Here is a 17,572-nt window from a genome sequence, read left to right as displayed (position 1 = left end):
GTTGAATTGTGGTATTAAGTTTACATAAGTTAAGTGATACATGTACAATATGACCGTATTTTTAACCCACATGGGACACCGGTGTCCCAAATGCATCCAAACGGCAACCCTGCTGGTAGCGCTAGAGAAACCCCAGCAAAAAATGTGAACCCTATATAAGACTTGTTTCATATTTGCAAAAGGCTTAAAGCCAGGCCTTAATTCTGTAAGGATGGGGTATGGCGTATTCCTTATAATACTCCAGTCAAAATCTCAAACCACTTATTGATAAAAAGTGGAAGGAGCTACATGCCTGCCAAAATACTGCTCTCAGAACCGCCACGGGTTGTCTTCTTATGTCCCCAGAACACCATCTACATAATGAGGCGAGAATACTCCCCATCAGGGAGAGAAATGTGATGCTAACCAAACAGTAACTGTTGAATACCCAGAAACCTGGGCATCCCAACAGACATCTGATTGATGAGCCAAGACGGCCCAGGGGCTTAAGGAGTCATCTCCGTAAGAATTATGAGGAAATACGGCACCTGAGAACTCAGCCGTATGAAGCCAAAAAACATAAGCAGGTCCTCAGCGAACTCCACAAACAGGCGTCGGACCTTTATTCCAAGAATTGCCCGATTAATCCAGTACTCAAAGAACAATACCCAAAACTTGCAGAAGAGGAAAGCACACTCGCCAGGGAAACGCGAGTCACTCTAGCTCAACTTCGATCTGGATACTGTAACAGGTTAAACTCTTACCTATCCAGAATCAACCCCGACATACAAAATATATGTCCTGCTTGTAACGTGTCCCCACATGACACCAACCATCTCAATTGTATTGTGGAACCAACGCCTCTAACACCCCTCTAATTATGGTCCACCCGTGTTGAAACAGCAAGTTTCCTTGGACTCCCGCTAGAGGATATTGATGACAATTTGTGATCGGTCGCACCTATTGGATGGGGCGAAGCACTGCTACAATAACATAAAAAGGGCAGCCCAGGTGTGGTGGGAGCGTGCTTCACATACCACAGCGAAGGTCCTGAGCTCCTAGCGTATTTCTACTATGAAAAGCTTTTCATTGAAAATGCATATTACTTGCATCAGCTTCCGTTTGGAATCGGCATAAAATATGTAGGTACCGTGTGTAAATTCGTAGGGAATATTCTTGATCTTATTTTTGTTAATGAAAATTTGAATTTTCAGTTAGATGAATGTAATTTTCCCATCTGTAAGTCGGACATGCATCATATAACTTTACAGTTATCGCTCAAATTTATAGATTTCGTATATACTTCTGATGATGATAGTCGACCTTTTGACTATCGAAACGCGAATGTCGAAGTATTGAATTTAGTTATATCGAAAATAGATTGAAATTCGCTTTTTCTTGCTAAAAATATCTCGGAGTGCTTTGATGTCTTATCAGATAGCATTCTTGTAGTACTGTACAATAATCTTCCCCTTCTGCCGGCACATGTACATGAGCTTCCCTGGTACACAAAAGGACTCAAGCGGTTGAAAAATAAAAGGAATAAATATTTTAAATTATTTAAAGCCACTAACTTAATCATTCATAGGGAGTAATACCTAAATTTCATGCGTCAGTTTAATGAACTTGACAAGCTTTTATACAATAACTATATCAATCGCTAGGAATATGATATCAAGTCAAACCCTAAAGCATTCTGGAATTTCATTCGATCAAAAAAAGGGTCCTCAAATATTCCATTTTGTTTGAGCTATAACGAGAAGTCTTTTGTCAATTTGGTAGACTCAGTTAATATTTTTGCCGATTTCTTTAAATCGAATTATGTTATTGATAACGAAAGTGATATTCATTCAATTTGTAACCCCGCTAATTTTGTGGCCTTTGGTGGAGTTGCAGTTACTGAACTTGACGTTATTAATGACATCTCCGCCTTGAAATCATCATTCAAACGTGATTTAGATGGGTAATCTTCTTTCTTACTAAAGAAATGCAGCTGGTCTTTATCGGCGTCTTTATGCTTTATTTTTAATCTTTCTCTTTCCACCGGTGTTTTTATTGATCGGTGGAAAATTGCCTCTATCACGCCAATCTTTAAATCGTGAAATAAAAATGATGTTGTATGAATTTCCTTTGTAGAAATCGAAGGTACCAGATCTTACCCCTTCGTGGCCACTTCTGGTGTGCCTCAGTGTACTATTCTTGGTCCTATATTGTTTATTTTTTATTTATAAATAATATTGGCGAATGTTTTAGTCATTCAAAATACATATCTATTATGTGCTGATGATCTTAAGCTTTTTAGTGCAATTTCTTGCTCTTCAATGCGACCTAAATGAGCTTGCTGAGTGGAGTATAAGAAACAAAATGGTTCTTAACATCTACAAATGTTAAATCAATAATTCGATCTCCCTCTACATACTCACTCTTAAGTACTCAGTGCAGTAACTGAATTTCTGGATCTCGGTGTACTTTTTGACTCAGGTTATTCTTTCGTTAACCATGTCAACTACATTATCCCTAAGGCCTACTCTAACTTAGCTTTTGTAAAGCGATATGCCAAATATTTTAAAGAACCTTATACAAGGAAGATGCTCTATAATTATTAAGTGCGGTCTAAATTGGAGTATGCTTCCATATTCTGGAACCCGACCTATGCCTCACACTCCCTCAGATTGGAAAGAGTACAGAGGTGTTTCATTAGGTTGGCTTTGACTACCTAGACCGGTGTATGCTTAAATAAAAAATAAATAAATGTAAGGCGCGATAACCTCCGAAGAGATGTAAGGCCAAGCTTATCTTCCAATTTGCGTCGTGCTCCTCTTGTTTTTCCTACAAATTGGCCGGACGGGACCTACATTTTTTATGCCGACTCCGAACGGCATCTGGAAGGCAGATGAGTTTTCACTGAGAGCTTTTCATGGCAGAAATACACTCGGAGCGCTTGCCAAACACTGCCGAGAGGCGACCCCGCTTAGAATATTTTTTTTCTAATTGAAAAACCTTATTTCTAAAATTTTGATATTGCTTTTTCCAGGGTGTGAACCCAGGGCATACGGTGCGATAGGCGGAGCACGCTACCATCACACCACGGTGGCCGCCGGTGTATGCTTATTGATGTAAATCTCTAGCTTGCAGAAGGAGTATTCATTCTCTTATGTTCATTTGTAAGATTCATAGTGACTTCATTGATTCTCCGGATCTTCTCGGGTTCCTAAACTTCAATGTACCTAGTAGGATGTTAAGATCTAACTTACCCTTCCATATAAAAATCACTAAATACAACTATTATAATTTTGCGCCCATAATGAGGGCTTTAATTGAGTGTAACAAAATCTTTAATAATCTTGATTTAGACTTTGCGATGCCTAGATCCTTATTTTTATCAAAGCTCATATCTCATTACCATTAGTTTGTAAATGTATTTTAAGATAGTAAGTCTTTAGTTCTAAGTCAATATTGCTATCTAGTCTGTAAGGTTGTTATAACCATAGACTCAAATAAATAAATGAAATGAATATCAAAAGGGAGTAAGACTCAAATTCGAAGAGAAGTTCGGCCTAAATCTTCTCGGAGATAAATCGAGCCAAGCAATAATTATTTATTTTGTATTTTTTATGGTTAATGCGTCAAGAGTAATACAAATTTTAAATCAGCTTTTGATCTACCAAAATAACAAATTCAAGGTTATTATGTTTCTTCTAGAGAAATGAAATTAGTGCGTATTTGGTAAAATATTTTGTTATTCTTTTTCAACGGAAAATTTAATTGTACTTAATTGCTGGTTTCTATATTTGTACAGTTGATTTGTGGTATTAAGTTTACATAAGTTAAGAGATACGTGCACAATATGACCGTATTTTTAACCCATATGGGACACCGGTGTCCCAAATGTATCCAAACGGCAACCCTGGCGGTAGCGCTAGAGAAAACCCAGCAAGGAATTTTAACCGTTTATAAGACTTATTTCAATTTCCAAAAGGCTTAAAGCATCAGGCCCTAATTCTGTAAAGATGGGGTATAGCGTATTCCTAATAATACTTCAGCCAAAATTTCAAGCCACTTATTGATAAAAAGGGGCATACCCGGTGTGGTGGGGTCGTGCTTCGCATACCACACCGAAAGTCCTCCGCTCCAAGGGTATTTCTATTATGAAAAGCTTTTCAGTGAAAATGCATATTACTTGCACCAGCTTCGTTTGGAATGGGCATAAAATATGTAGATCCCGTCCGCAAATTCGTAGGGAATATTCTTGATGTTATTTTTGTTAATGAAAATTTGAATTTTCATTTAGACGAATGCTTCCCTGATACACAAAAGGATTCAAGCGGTAGAAAAAAAAAAAAAACAATAAATATTTTAAATTATTTAAAGCCACTAACTTAATCATTCATAAGGAGTAATACTTAAATTTCATGCGTCAGTTTAATGAACTTGACAAACTTTTATACAATAACTATATCAATCGCTACGAATATGATATCAAGTCAAACCCTAAAGCATTCTGGAATTTCATTCGGTCAAAAAAAGGGTGCTAAAATATTCCATCTTGTTTGAGCTATAACGAGAAGTCTTCTGTCAGTTTGGTAGACTCAGTTAATCTTTTTGCAGATTTCTTTAAATCGAATTAAGTTATTGATAACGAAAGTGGCATTCATTTAATTTGTAACCCCGCTAATTTTGTAGCTTTTGGTGCAGTTGCAGTTACTGAACCTGACATTATCAATGGCATCTCCGCCTTGAAATCATCATTCAAACTACATTTAGATGGGTTATCTTCTTTCTTACTAAAGAAATGCAGCTGGTCTTTATCGGCGTCTTTGTGTTTTATTCTTAATCCTTCTCTCTCCACGGGTGTTTTTATCACGCCAATCTTTAAATCGGGAAATAAAAATGATGTTAAAAATTACAGGCCTATTTCAAAATTAACCACATGCTCAAAACTGCTAGAAAAGGTGGTCAAAGAAAAATTATGTTTTGCCATTAAAAGAACTTTAAGCCCATATCAACATGGTTTTGTTTCTGGGCAATCAACAGTCACTAATTTGGCAACGTTTTCAGAGTACTGTGTAGTTGCTAAACTTCAATGTACCTAGTAGGATGTTAAGATCTAACTTACCCTTCCATATAAAAATCACTAAATACAACTATTATAATTTTGCGCCCATAATGAGGGCTTTAACTGAGTGTAACAAAATCTTTAATAATCTTGATTTAGACTTTGCGATGCCTGGATCCTTATTTTTATCAAAGCTTCTTCTTTTTTACTCCTTGCCATTAGTTTGTAAATGTATTTTAAGATAGTAAGTCTTTAGATCTAAGTCAATATTGTTATCTAGTCTGTAAGGTTGTTATAACCATAGACTCAAATAAATAAATGAAATGAATATCAAAAGGGAGTAAGAAGCAAGTTCGAAGAGAAGTTCGGCCTAAATCTTCTCGGAGATAAATCGCGCCAAGCACTAATTATTTATTTTGTATTTTTTATGGTTAATGCGTCAAGAGTAATACAAATTCTAAATCATCTTTTGATCTACCAAAATAACAAATTCAAGGTTGTTATGTTTCTTCTAGAGAAATGAAATTATTGCGTATTTGGTAAAATATTTTGTTATTCTTTTTCAACGGAAAATTTAATTGTACTTAATTTCTGGTTTCTATATTTGTACAGTTGATTTGTGGTATTAAGTTTACATAAGTTAAGAGATACGTGTACAATATGACCGCATTTTTAACCCATATGGGACACCGGTGTCCCAAATGTATCCAAACGGCAACCCTGGCGGTAGCGCTAGAGAAAACCCAGCAAGGAATTTTAACCGTTTATAAGACTTATTTCAATTTCCAAAAGGCTTAAAGCATCAGGCCTTAATTCTGTAAGGATGGGGTATGGCGTATTCCTTATAATGCTCCTTATTTTCTGTACTTATGTAATCAGGCATAAGGTTTATTTGAAAGATAAACTTATATTTATATAAAACAAGGCTTATATAAGGAATTATTGCAAGCCATTAGGAAAAATATAATAACCTTTCTATAAGGCTTATGGACCAAATGAAATGATAGTTATATAAGGCTTATTCTAGAACATGTTATCTAAGGCTTATAACATGTTATATATCAGTCTAACATAAGGCGTTATATTAGGATAATGCCAGTATTTAAGTGACTTAAACTATGAGCATTTTTCCTTCGTTTTTTTCATTAGCCATTGAGTGGCCTTGTAATCCTCAACTGGTTAGTGAAATATTCTAAAGACATATTTTAAAATTTATATCCCAAAGGGGGTTTTTCTAAGCAAAATAAGGTGGCTCAATGCGCAGCCAATACCTCAGAGCCCCTAGTGCTCGCCCCCAATGAATGCATACAAGGTGTAACAGATGCATAGCGACCTCTCTCTAAAATAACACACATTCCACTTAAATAACAAACAATATAATTATATCAAAAAAACTATTCGCCCGTGGAATCACCAAAGCTTAGACAGGCAGAGATGACCAATATATACGTAAATAATGTTTTGTAATAGCTGATTAAAGGAACTCAAAGTCAGATGGTGTCTTATTTATGTTCTATGCAAGCCTTGTTTTAAATGTGAAATAAGCCTTATAATAGGGTGGTTAAATTCTTCCTAATGGCTTAAAATAGTTCCTTATGTAATCCTTTATACATCAGCTTTATACATAACGTTATCTTCACATATACTGTATGCCTAATGACATAAGTACAAAAAATAAAGACCTTAAGCCTTTGGGCCATATGAAGTAAAAATTCTATAAGGCTCAGATTTTTGCTGTGTAGTGTGACATTTTTAGCCTTTACGCCAAAATATTTTGAAAATTTTAATGGATTAATAATTTTTTATTTTGTTTAAAATTTGTATAGTATGGCATTGTTTACACTTTTTATGGCTATACAGTAAGATAAACAAATTAAAATTCAAATAATTTATAGCAAATTTGTCTAGCACCCCGTCAACTCAAATAATTATGCACTAAACGAGGAATTGCATTTAGTGAAGAAGACAATATGTATGTCTTCATCTAAAACAATTAAATTTAATGATTCATCAGGCAAAAGTGGTGCATCACGGCACAATTTGTATGCCCCCTTCAAATGTTAAACGATGATGATAGTGAAGATATTGATGTTGATGAACCAATAGAAATTATCAAAGAATCAATTTCACCAATAAAAGTGCTAACTCAAAACAGAAATCAAGTTATAAAATATCTTGATAAAAACGTTAAAAACTTTCTTGTGAAAAAGATTTCGATTGGTATTAAATTGGTTTGTGAAGACAAACAAACGTTTGACGCAACTATAACTGTTCTCAAGGAAAATAACTTGCAATTCTTTCATCATGATATGAAACAAGATCGACCTTTCAAGGTCGTAATTCATGGGCTAGAAGGTGTAAATGCCAACGAAGTAAAAAGTGAGCTAATAACGCGCGGTCTCAAGTACTTTGGAGTAAAAGTAGTGACAAAAACATACAACAACTACACGACTACTCTCTACATCAGAGCCGGCCAAAAGTTGCACATTGTGCAATTTGAGTTCGTATTTTCACACAGCCACTAACGATGTGCGATCACGATCGTTTGCTTTCGCTTGTCACTCACTAAAATCAACAGTGAATGCAAAAGGAAAAGTCCATGCTACTTTTTGGGCACATAATAAAAACAATATACTGCAAGGTTAAAGTGGCTTTTAATACGTTTTAGTTAGTATTATTAAGTTCCTTTGAACATACATATTAATATTGACAATTTAAATATTAATAACTAATTAATTATTAATAAATATTGACAATTTAATATAAGTAACTTTTATTACGTTCTACTTAGTTTTATTAATTTTTATACATTTTTTTTATTAAATAACTTTATGTTTTGAAAATATATATTTCTATCTTTACATTTACTTTGTTTTATAGTTCTTTCTTAATGAAAAAGTGATTTTTTTAAGTAAATTTTGCATTGAAGAAACATCATACCTTCTTTTATAAAAAAGTTTTATCTGGCTAGCTCGCCCTCCGCGTTCTTAGTTATATGAATATAAGTAAATATTGTTACGATTAGCTTGAAATCAAATAACCAGAGTCCTTTTTAATTTCGAACTTCACAGTCCACATTTTCTTTTAGCACACTGTGGGGAGTTCTCACTCAATTTTTACACACACTTATGCAATTGTTTTAGTATTTATGTGGCCGGCTCTGCTCTACATTGTTGGTTTCGAGAATGGGAGTATAAAGTTACGTGATTTACGCTCAAACATCAAGTCTTTGTTTCGTACGATTATTAAAACTAAAAAACAAACCTGTGCAATGTCATAACTGTCAAATGTTCGGTCATGGCGAAAAAAATTGTCATGTGGGAGCAAGCTACTCAAACTGTGCCGGAAAACACAAAACAAGTGAGTACATAGCTCCAAATAAACTGCGCTGCGCAAACTGCAATGGTGAGCATAAGTCAACTGACCAACGCTGTTCAAAGCGTGAAGCTTTTTTACGTGTAAGAGAATCTATCAACATGAGAAACCAGCGAAACTCTTCAAAAAAAATTAACATACAACCTAATACTATTTTCACACAGACGGCTTATTGAATAATAAAGGCAATTTTCTACATTAAGACGCTTATTGAGCTCAATCTTCCCTACAAAATTCGAATGTATTATTATTTCATTAGTAGCTAATCGAATGCCTAATGAAATCAAAAGCACAATGCAACTCTGTTGGCAGCCTTCCGCTTCTTAGTTTTTGGTGTGTTCAGTGCTTAAAAATGTCATTTGTCAAAGTAAATGTCATTGTCTACATGGCGGAACGATACAAGGTGGCCGCATCGAACAGCTGATTATAACCTTTTTTATTTGATTTGATACATCAACTACCGGCGCAGTACGATTTTGACATTTGTCCATCGAATTTACAAGTACATGGAATTTTTTTATGTTTGTAGGTATGCCACCATGCTGCCACCTTTTATCGTTCCGCCATGATTCTGTGTCATATAGCATTGTCATTTTATTCGCTTGACATGTCGTCCTTCATACTAATCGAGCAGTTACTTCTGTGTGAAAGCAAAAAATTTACGATTTCATTAGAAGGTGAAATGAGATCATTAAGTTTCTGTGTGAAAACAGTATAAGTCGTTTAACTACAACTCTTCTTCATTTCCTTCATTACACAATACTTCGTGAGTACTTCCACCAACTCTGCCTCCCAGCCCTGCCTGGCTAAACAGCAGTTCACATAACACAAATCATCAAAATAATGAGTTATTCATAGAAAGTGAAATAACCCAGCTAACGTTAGATATTTTAATGAAATTAAAAGAATGTAAAACCAAAATAGATCAGTTCAATGTTATCACGCAATTGGCAATTAAATATTTATATCAAAATAACTCATAACGGGTGATTGTACACTAAGACTAACTATGTGGAACTCTCGTAGTATCCTAAATAAAAAAAAATGAGTTATTTCATTACCTAGAAACCAACAAAACAGATATATGCATGCTTTCGGAAACATGGCTAAATAATAAATTATAAATAAAAAATTATCTCTCTCAGACTACTTTGTCATAAGAAAAGATCGCTTACATAGAAATGGTGGTGGTGTGGCTATGCTCATCCGAAAATCGATTCAATTTAGTGTTATCCCAAGCATTGTAACAGAAGTATTTGAAAATATTGGTATTGAATTGTGTTCCAAAGTAGTATTTTAGTTAGTATTTATTTCCCAGGTGGGTCACGTTCTAATGGCATCCAAAGTAAGTTTAAAGCAAACTTGAGAAAACTTTTTAATCAAAACTGCAAATTCGCTCTATATGGTGATTTTAACAGCAGGCACAGGATATGGGGCTGCTTGCCAGCAAATTCGTGGGGAAATATTTTACAAGAGGTCACTACCTTGCATCCTGTATCAATGTCACATTCCCAAACTCCTACTTACATTCCCCCTGCTGCCAGGAGTAGACCTTCTACAATTGATCTCATTTTATCAAATATACCTGAATTCATCTCTCAACTAATCGCAGTAAACGCACTCAGCTCCGATCACCTGCCAGTCGAGTTCAAAATGAGACTCGATATTTCATTTAATCAGCCCCTACGCTTTGACTACAAGCGTGCCAATTAGTACAGATACAACCAGTTTCTAAAACGGGAATTCAATAACATGTCTATGGACATAAGTGAAGCTACTAGCAAAGTTATTGTAGATAAAGAAATTGAGCTCTTTACAGGTAAGATTTTGGACGCTGTGAGACTTTCTGTTCCTAAAGTAGCCTATGATAAATATCATTGCAAATTACCTGCATCCATTTTGAACATAATACAATTAAGAAATTCATATCGCAGAGAATGGGTACGATATCGACAACAAACAGACTATGAGTTGTTGAAATATGAACGAAAAATGGAACAACAGACTGAGCTCCCTTGAAGAAAGGTCAACGCCTTTCTGTAATATAACCAAAATACTGAAAAAGAAAAATGACGTTATTCCTTCCATTGTATCAAACAACATTACATTATATAAAAATGAAGAAAAGGCAGAATCTTTTTCTGAAAATTTTCTGGAATATCACATAGTATCCGAAAACCTTGGCTGTCCTTCCCACACCACCAGAGTTAACACCTTTGTGGCTCAATTTGATACTCAGGTAGTTGAATCCCCTCAATCTTTCTATGTCACACAGAATAGCGTATCTACTACTATTTCTTTTCTAAATTCCAAAAAAGCTTCCGGCTTAGATGAAGTCCAAAATAGTCAAAATGCCATTGCATATCTAACCTTTATCTTTAACTGTTGTCTTAAACTCCAATATTTTCCTGACACTTGGAAAGTAGCCACCGCCATTCCAATACATAAAAAAGGTAAGCCAAATAATCTCAAGTCGAGTTATCGCCTCATAAGTCTACTCAGCAGTCTTGGCAAAGTACTCGAGAAGATATTAAAAGAAAAAATCTGGGAGTTTTTAGAATCCACTGACATCATCCCTCATGAACAGTTTGGATTTCGTAAATTTCATTCCACTGCTCATGCCATCAAACGACTCTGCAATGATGTAAAAAATGAATTTGGCAAAGGGAAGTCAACATCTCTCGTCTTACTAGATATTGAGAAAGCATTTGACTTAGTATGGTGTAATGGGCTAATTTACAAACTTATAAATTTTCGGTTTCCACCTCATTTAATTAAGATTATTCAGAATTATCTAACCAATCGTTATTTCTGCGTACAAATTGGAGATACCTTCTCAGATCTCATACAACTACCAGTAGGGGTACCTCAGGGCTCAGTGCTCGGCCCCCTTCTGTATATTATCTTCTGTTCTGATATAGAAAAAGTTAGCAGTTGAAAATATTCTTTTTACGCAGACGATGTTGCTGTGTGGTCTTCGCACAAATTCGGTCAGCAAACGGCGATCGAATTACAATGTGCCTTAGATATATTAGTTGATTATTTCTTCACATGGAAAATCAAAATTAACTCTGGAAAAACACAAGCAATCTTCTTCACGAGAAGAAGAAAACCTTCTTACCTTCCAATTTCAACTCTTCAAGTAAATAATTTACGGTTCACCTGGCCCAACAAAGTCAAACGCTTGATATTAAACTATCATATTCAGAGTGTTTTGCAGAAAATTGATTTAGGAATTAAAATGTTATATCCTCTAATAAATATGAAATCAAAACTTAGCAATGCCAACAAAATTATAATAGCGAAAGTAATTTTCGAATCTATGATGTTATATGGATGTCCCATTTGGGGAATCTGTGCTAAAACCCACATTATGAAATTACAAGTGCGTCAAAACAAAATTTTAAAAATTATGCTTAATTTACCATGGCACCACTCCACAAAACGCTTGATAACAAATGTGAACTGGTTTCGGGACAAATACTTAAGATTATTGAAAAATTCAATAGACACTGTCAATATTCAAACAATCCCCTTATAAACTCGTTAGCCGATAGCTTAAATTAATAATTATTTTAGGTGATTACATACAAATATACCTATAATAATAACTATGTAAATAAGTATATAAAGGCTTTTTGTTAACTTTTTATTCATTTCCAAACTTATAAATATGTAATCGCAATGTTATAGTTGTAAAGTTCATTGAAACTGTATCTCTTAAGAAAATATGTGATAACTCTGTAGTTTTAAATATCTTACTTAATAAAAAATAAATTGAAAAAAATTAATGTTTATTTTTCCATTTAACATTTTAGGTGCAAAATGGCGTGCTTATCGAAAACTAATAGCTCCAACATTTGATTTGAATGTTTTAAAAAGCTTCATTGATCTATTTAATGAGAACTCGCGAAATGTTGTACATAAATTGCGATCTGAAGGTGGTAAAACATTTGATTGTCATGATTATATGAGTGAAGCTACCGTGGAGATTTTATTGGGTAAGTTTACAGAGAAAACTTTAGGAATGTTTGTTGAGATGGTGTGCGCGTACTAATGCGAAAAAAGCTCTACTGAAATTGGTCCCGCGATTGTAGTTTACCATTTTCATGGAATGATCGATCATACCATTGTCTACAAACCGCAAATCACCCGAAATAAAAATACCGTAGACGATGTACATAGCAATGATTCATCTCTAAGGAGATTATAGGTGAAATATATAGAATCCCTGACTTTGTCCACTCGTTCTGGAAGCGGATGTCCACGAAAGGCCACTGAACGCTATGATAGGGATATTATCAGGAAAGTTCTTCTGAACACATTTAAAACTGGTACAGAAATTGTCACGCAGCTGACGGATAGCATAAACGTGAAAATTGGAATTTCAAGGAAAAGTAATTTGATGGCCCATGGCTAAAAAAAACCCGCTTCTCACCACAAAAAAGCGACCCAGCACGCTAGCTGGTATTACGAAATAAATTGGATAGGCATCGACTGACTATGATTTATATTCATTAATGAGTGCAAAATAAATTTTTTTCAACACAAATATTGAGCCACAACCGCTTTAAGGTAACTGTGCAGTATTATCGGTATGTAATGATGTGGTACGCAATAAAAACCATGGAAGTGGCTCAGTGGTGCAGTGAGGTTTTCTTGCGCCCTGGCTCAATTGCTTTTATACTTACTTACTTACTTAATTGGCGCTTAAACGGTCATGGCCGTCCAACAAGGAGCGCCAGTCGGTTGTTCTCTCTGCCAACCGGCGCCAATTGGTCACACCAAGGGAGTTGAAGTCGTTTTCCACCTGATCCTTCCAACGGAGTGGGCGCCGCCCTCTACCTCTGCTTCCATAGGCGGGTTCCGATAGAAACACTTTGTTGGCCGGAGCGTCATCTTTCATTCGAATAACATGGCCTAACATAAAGTTATATTTTGCAGTCACATATTTCGATAAAAATTCTGTTCCATCGAAATCTGTATTATAAAATTCACCAAAGTTCTTACAATTTCTTTCTAAGTCGTTATTATTCTTGTTTAACAGATTTCCAACGTCTAAGAGGAATCCAAACCTAAAATTAAGGTCATTTGGTCGTGTAAATCTTGTACGCAGGGCCGGATTAACAATTAGGCAGAATAGGCAGTTGCCCCTAAAATCGTGGGTTTGGTGATATCTATGTTATTATGGTGAGAATGGGTATTAAATAGCAACGGCTATTAAAGCTTAGAATTCGCCTGCGGCGCAATCGGATCAGAAATCCTAAACAATATCAGTATACTGTGCACCTGTCACGCTGATCTCTTAGCTCGTATGGGTACAACACAAAATAATATAGATAAATGTAAGGAATTTGGGGTTCTGCTGCTCACATGTGGTATAAATCGGTATCGATTCAGCTTGGAAAACACTTGGCGGACACTATCCCTTTTCGGATAGCGAAGATTTCGGGCTGGAAGTGAATAGCACGTGGTCCGACGGGTCCCCATAGGCTCATCTATCAGTAAAGGTTAGGGCTATGAAGGGTCACTGTCTAATAGCAGTCCCTGCGGTATGTCTTTATATACTATATAATTCACTGTCCAGTATTCGTCAGAATTTGGCGAAATTTTTTCGTTCCTGTTAACTTGAATCTCTGGAGGAATCATTCTTTGGGGAAAGTGATGGGGTTGCTCCTCACCGACGGGTCCAAAATGGTCTACGCCATGGGAGCTGGTGTTTTCTCAGATCAGCTTATTGTTTCTCTTTCCATCCAAGCGGAAGTACTGGGTATATAGAGAACATGAGAATATAGGTTCAAGCCTCCAAGATTTTCCATGCGTATTTCTGCCATTGAAAGCTTCTCAGGGATACTCCATCTGCTTGCAGATACCGGTAAGAGTCGACATAAAAAATGTTGGTCTTGTCCCGCCAATTTGTCGTGGCAAATAAAAATGAGCACGGCGCAGATTTAAAAAGAAGATCGGCCTAAATCTCCTCGTTTAAGAACATTTATAGAATTACTGCCGCAATCATGGTACACTGGATGCTGGGCCTGCACGCTTAGAGAATGGACATCCTTTCAACAGCCTTAAAGGTATTAGATGCCAGCTTGGTAAAATCGGATATGGTACGGAGCCTCGTTGGCAACTATTAGGCACCTCTGTGCCTTCCTACGTTATATCTCTGGGCACAGCAATATTGAACGAAATAAAATTTGAAGATAGGATGGTCTATAAAGATACCGAAAAAGGTATAAACTAGGTGAACAACTCGGTAAGGCCTCCTGATTAGTTATCATTAGAGTAACGAACTAGCTTTGGATGGCCATGTTTGCATAGGAAAGGACGAGCTTTTTTCTCTACAGAAGATACTGACAGAAGCAACATAAGTCGTTTCATCACTTTCTCTCACTGTTTTTCGACAGTCTAGCAGAGGAAGGAAGGTGTATCTTTCCTTGCTTAAGCTTATAAGCTAAAGTAAATCGTTTATTGAAGACTTATGAGGAAGCCTCTGGTTGAAAAAATGGCCCTCCACGCGACACTTACCGATGGCATGCACAATGAACAAAAGTGTCTCCGAGAGGAAGCCGTAGTATTGGTCCCATGTGGAAAGTGGATTTATACAGAACTCTAATTTATGTATATGAATTATTTTGCTTTGTATCCGGATTTCCTTCAAAAAGTTTTGACAACAAATACATTTCTCTCTTCTTTCTCCTTACAGAAAAACCAAATTATATGTTACTTTGCACTTTGTACATTCTTGTCGGTCTGGCGCTGACTTCCACCATTATTGAGTTAGTGCGACGACAATATGCCACCAGTTGGGCTAAATTGCAAGTGAGTGTCTGCATGCTGTGTGTAACGGATATTATTAGCTGCGTTAGCGGCTGACTCGACACGCTGCGCTTAAATCAATTACAAAAACTTTTTCATCAATTATTCGGAATGGTTTTTATTTTTATTTATTTTTCGGTGCACTTTTACCAGTCTGGTTTTATTTGTTTTGTTTTCTTTTTCTTTGTTTATAGGAACTTTCCGGTCCAATGGCGGAGTCTCTACGGCGACTGGGCGAAACTGCTGGCTATGGCTTGGATTATATGGCATTGCAAAAAGTGTTAACGGTATGTAAATACATATGCATGAATCTGTGCACATATTTTTGTTACAAACTTTAGTTACGGAGAACATTTATTTAATTATGCAAATAGTTGGATTATTTGCTTAAGATGATGAAAAAAGTTTACGAATTTGTTTTGAGCTTTTAATTGGATATTTTGATTACGAAACATCAATTTGAAAAATATAATAAAAACAAGTAAGGAAAGCTAAGTTCGGGTGTAACCGAACATTATATACTCAGTTGAGAGCTATGGTGACAAAATAAGGGAAAATCACCATGTAGGAAAATGAACCTGGGTAACCCTGGAATGTGTTTGTATGACATATGTATCAAAGGGAAGGTATTATAGATTATTTTAAGAGGGAGTGGGTAATAGTTCTATAGGTGAACGCCATTTAGGGATATCGCCATAAAGGTGGACCAGGTTTGACCCTAGAATTTGTTTGTACGATATGGGTATCAAATTAAAGGTATTAATGAGGGTTTTAAAAGGGAGTGGGGGTAATTGTATATGTGAAGGTGGTTTCGAGATATCGACCAAAATGTGGACCAGGGTGACCCAGAACATCATCTGTCGGGTACCGCTAATTTATTTATATATGTAATACCACGAACGGTATTCCTGCCAAGATTCAAAGCCCTTGATTTCGTCCTGCAGAACTTTTTGATTTTCTTCTACTTAATATGGTAGGTGTTGTTATGGTCCACTTGGGAGATTCAACCTTAGACCGTACCATTTGGCTAGTGTTAGGGAAAAGATAGGATTCACCCTCACTCATGTCTGCCTGGGTGGTTAAAACAAAATTTTGTTAGTTTAGTGCGGGTGGCATCGCCAAAAATTCCCATGACATTGACGAATTTTCAATAACACTTGGCGCAATGGTGTAGGTGGCTCATCTCATCAGCTGATTTGATTCGTTTCGTTGTACTGACTTAGAGATTGTCAAAAGGAGATGGAAAGCGCAAAAGTTAAACAACACATTGGCAATTATTTAACGCGTGGTGATCAATTGTTAGCTAATTAAGCGCACAAATTTCCCACAACACACAAAAGTTGAGAAATTTTACGCTTTCTGTACATTCCTTTCGCCTAACATCAACGCGAAGATTTTGACAGCCTGGGAAAAAAAAGTATGTGTTGCGGTAGAGATGGGCCAACCATATGGTCCAACCATAAAATAATGGCAGTCACAGTTAGATAAAAACGGAGCCTTTCCATGGCGCAGCCGCAATAAGAAGTGGAATTTTTTTTTTCTCTCTTTATCGGCTCGGTAGGCCATTTTGAATGATTATAAAGTTAATGGCAAGCGTCGGTGATGGTTGAAAAAAAAAAAGAAAACTTTTCAAAGAAGAAGTGAATAACAAAAACGAAACTTGTGCCAATTTTGGTCATCGTCAAGTGATTGGAAGGAAACTAAATTTCTCGTAGAAAGGTTATTTCAATCGTTGTAATAAGGTAATAATTTTGGCTTAGAACGAAAATTGTAATTTGGCAGGGCACACGCCACATCGCAAAAACTGAGGTAATAATTATGTTTCTATTTCATAAAAGGCGTCACCAAATGCTACGTGGCTGGCGAAAGTACACCGATTCAATAGTAGGGGACCTGCTGTACATTATACACCCACGACTTAACCATTTGAACGCGACGAGTTTCTGGTGAAGTGGAACCTGTGCAAAATATACCACTGCCTTTAATTGATACACCTGAGGAGGAGCTATTATTAAGGATTTTCATGAGCTTCAACGATTGAAGCATTGTGGTCGCGAGTGGTTGCGAGCAACACGCTGACACTATAAAGCGGTATTCCTAGACCGCATACTTCACCACCAAAGAAATAATTGCTAATAATCCAAAATAAATTGTGCAAATCATTTGGTGAATGCTATATTACTAAGGTGTAATTTAATTTTGGAAATTTAACAGTGCTCGCTAGTTATATGATTGCTTTTTAAATGAATGCTTCGAGATGTGTATTCAACACAAAATTCTGGGTGTTTAGCATATTAACTGCATGGGAAAACTCCATTCATAGTGTAACCAAAATGGCTCCGA

General features: G+C 36.1%; 1 protein-coding gene across 1 annotated transcript in view; it reads left to right on the top strand.

Moving 5' to 3' along the window:
- Positions 1 to 17,572, top strand: part of LOC137249346 (uncharacterized) — a 41,209-nt gene that overhangs the window by 8,677 nt on the left and 14,960 nt on the right. The window contains exons 2-4 of the mRNA XM_067780726.1: positions 12,229 to 12,411; positions 15,117 to 15,232; positions 15,424 to 15,516. Of these exons, the coding sequence (XP_067636827.1) occupies positions 12,229 to 12,411; positions 15,117 to 15,232; positions 15,424 to 15,516 (392 nt within the window). The remainder of the gene's footprint in view (positions 1 to 12,228; positions 12,412 to 15,116; positions 15,233 to 15,423; positions 15,517 to 17,572) is intronic.

The sequence above is a fragment of the Eurosta solidaginis genome, chromosome 4 (genome assembly GCF_040869045.1).
Source record: "Eurosta solidaginis isolate ZX-2024a chromosome 4, ASM4086904v1, whole genome shotgun sequence".
In the NCBI taxonomy this organism is placed as follows: Eukaryota; Metazoa; Arthropoda; class Insecta; order Diptera; family Tephritidae; genus Eurosta; species Eurosta solidaginis.
This window is presented reverse-complemented; position numbering and strand designations above follow the sequence as displayed.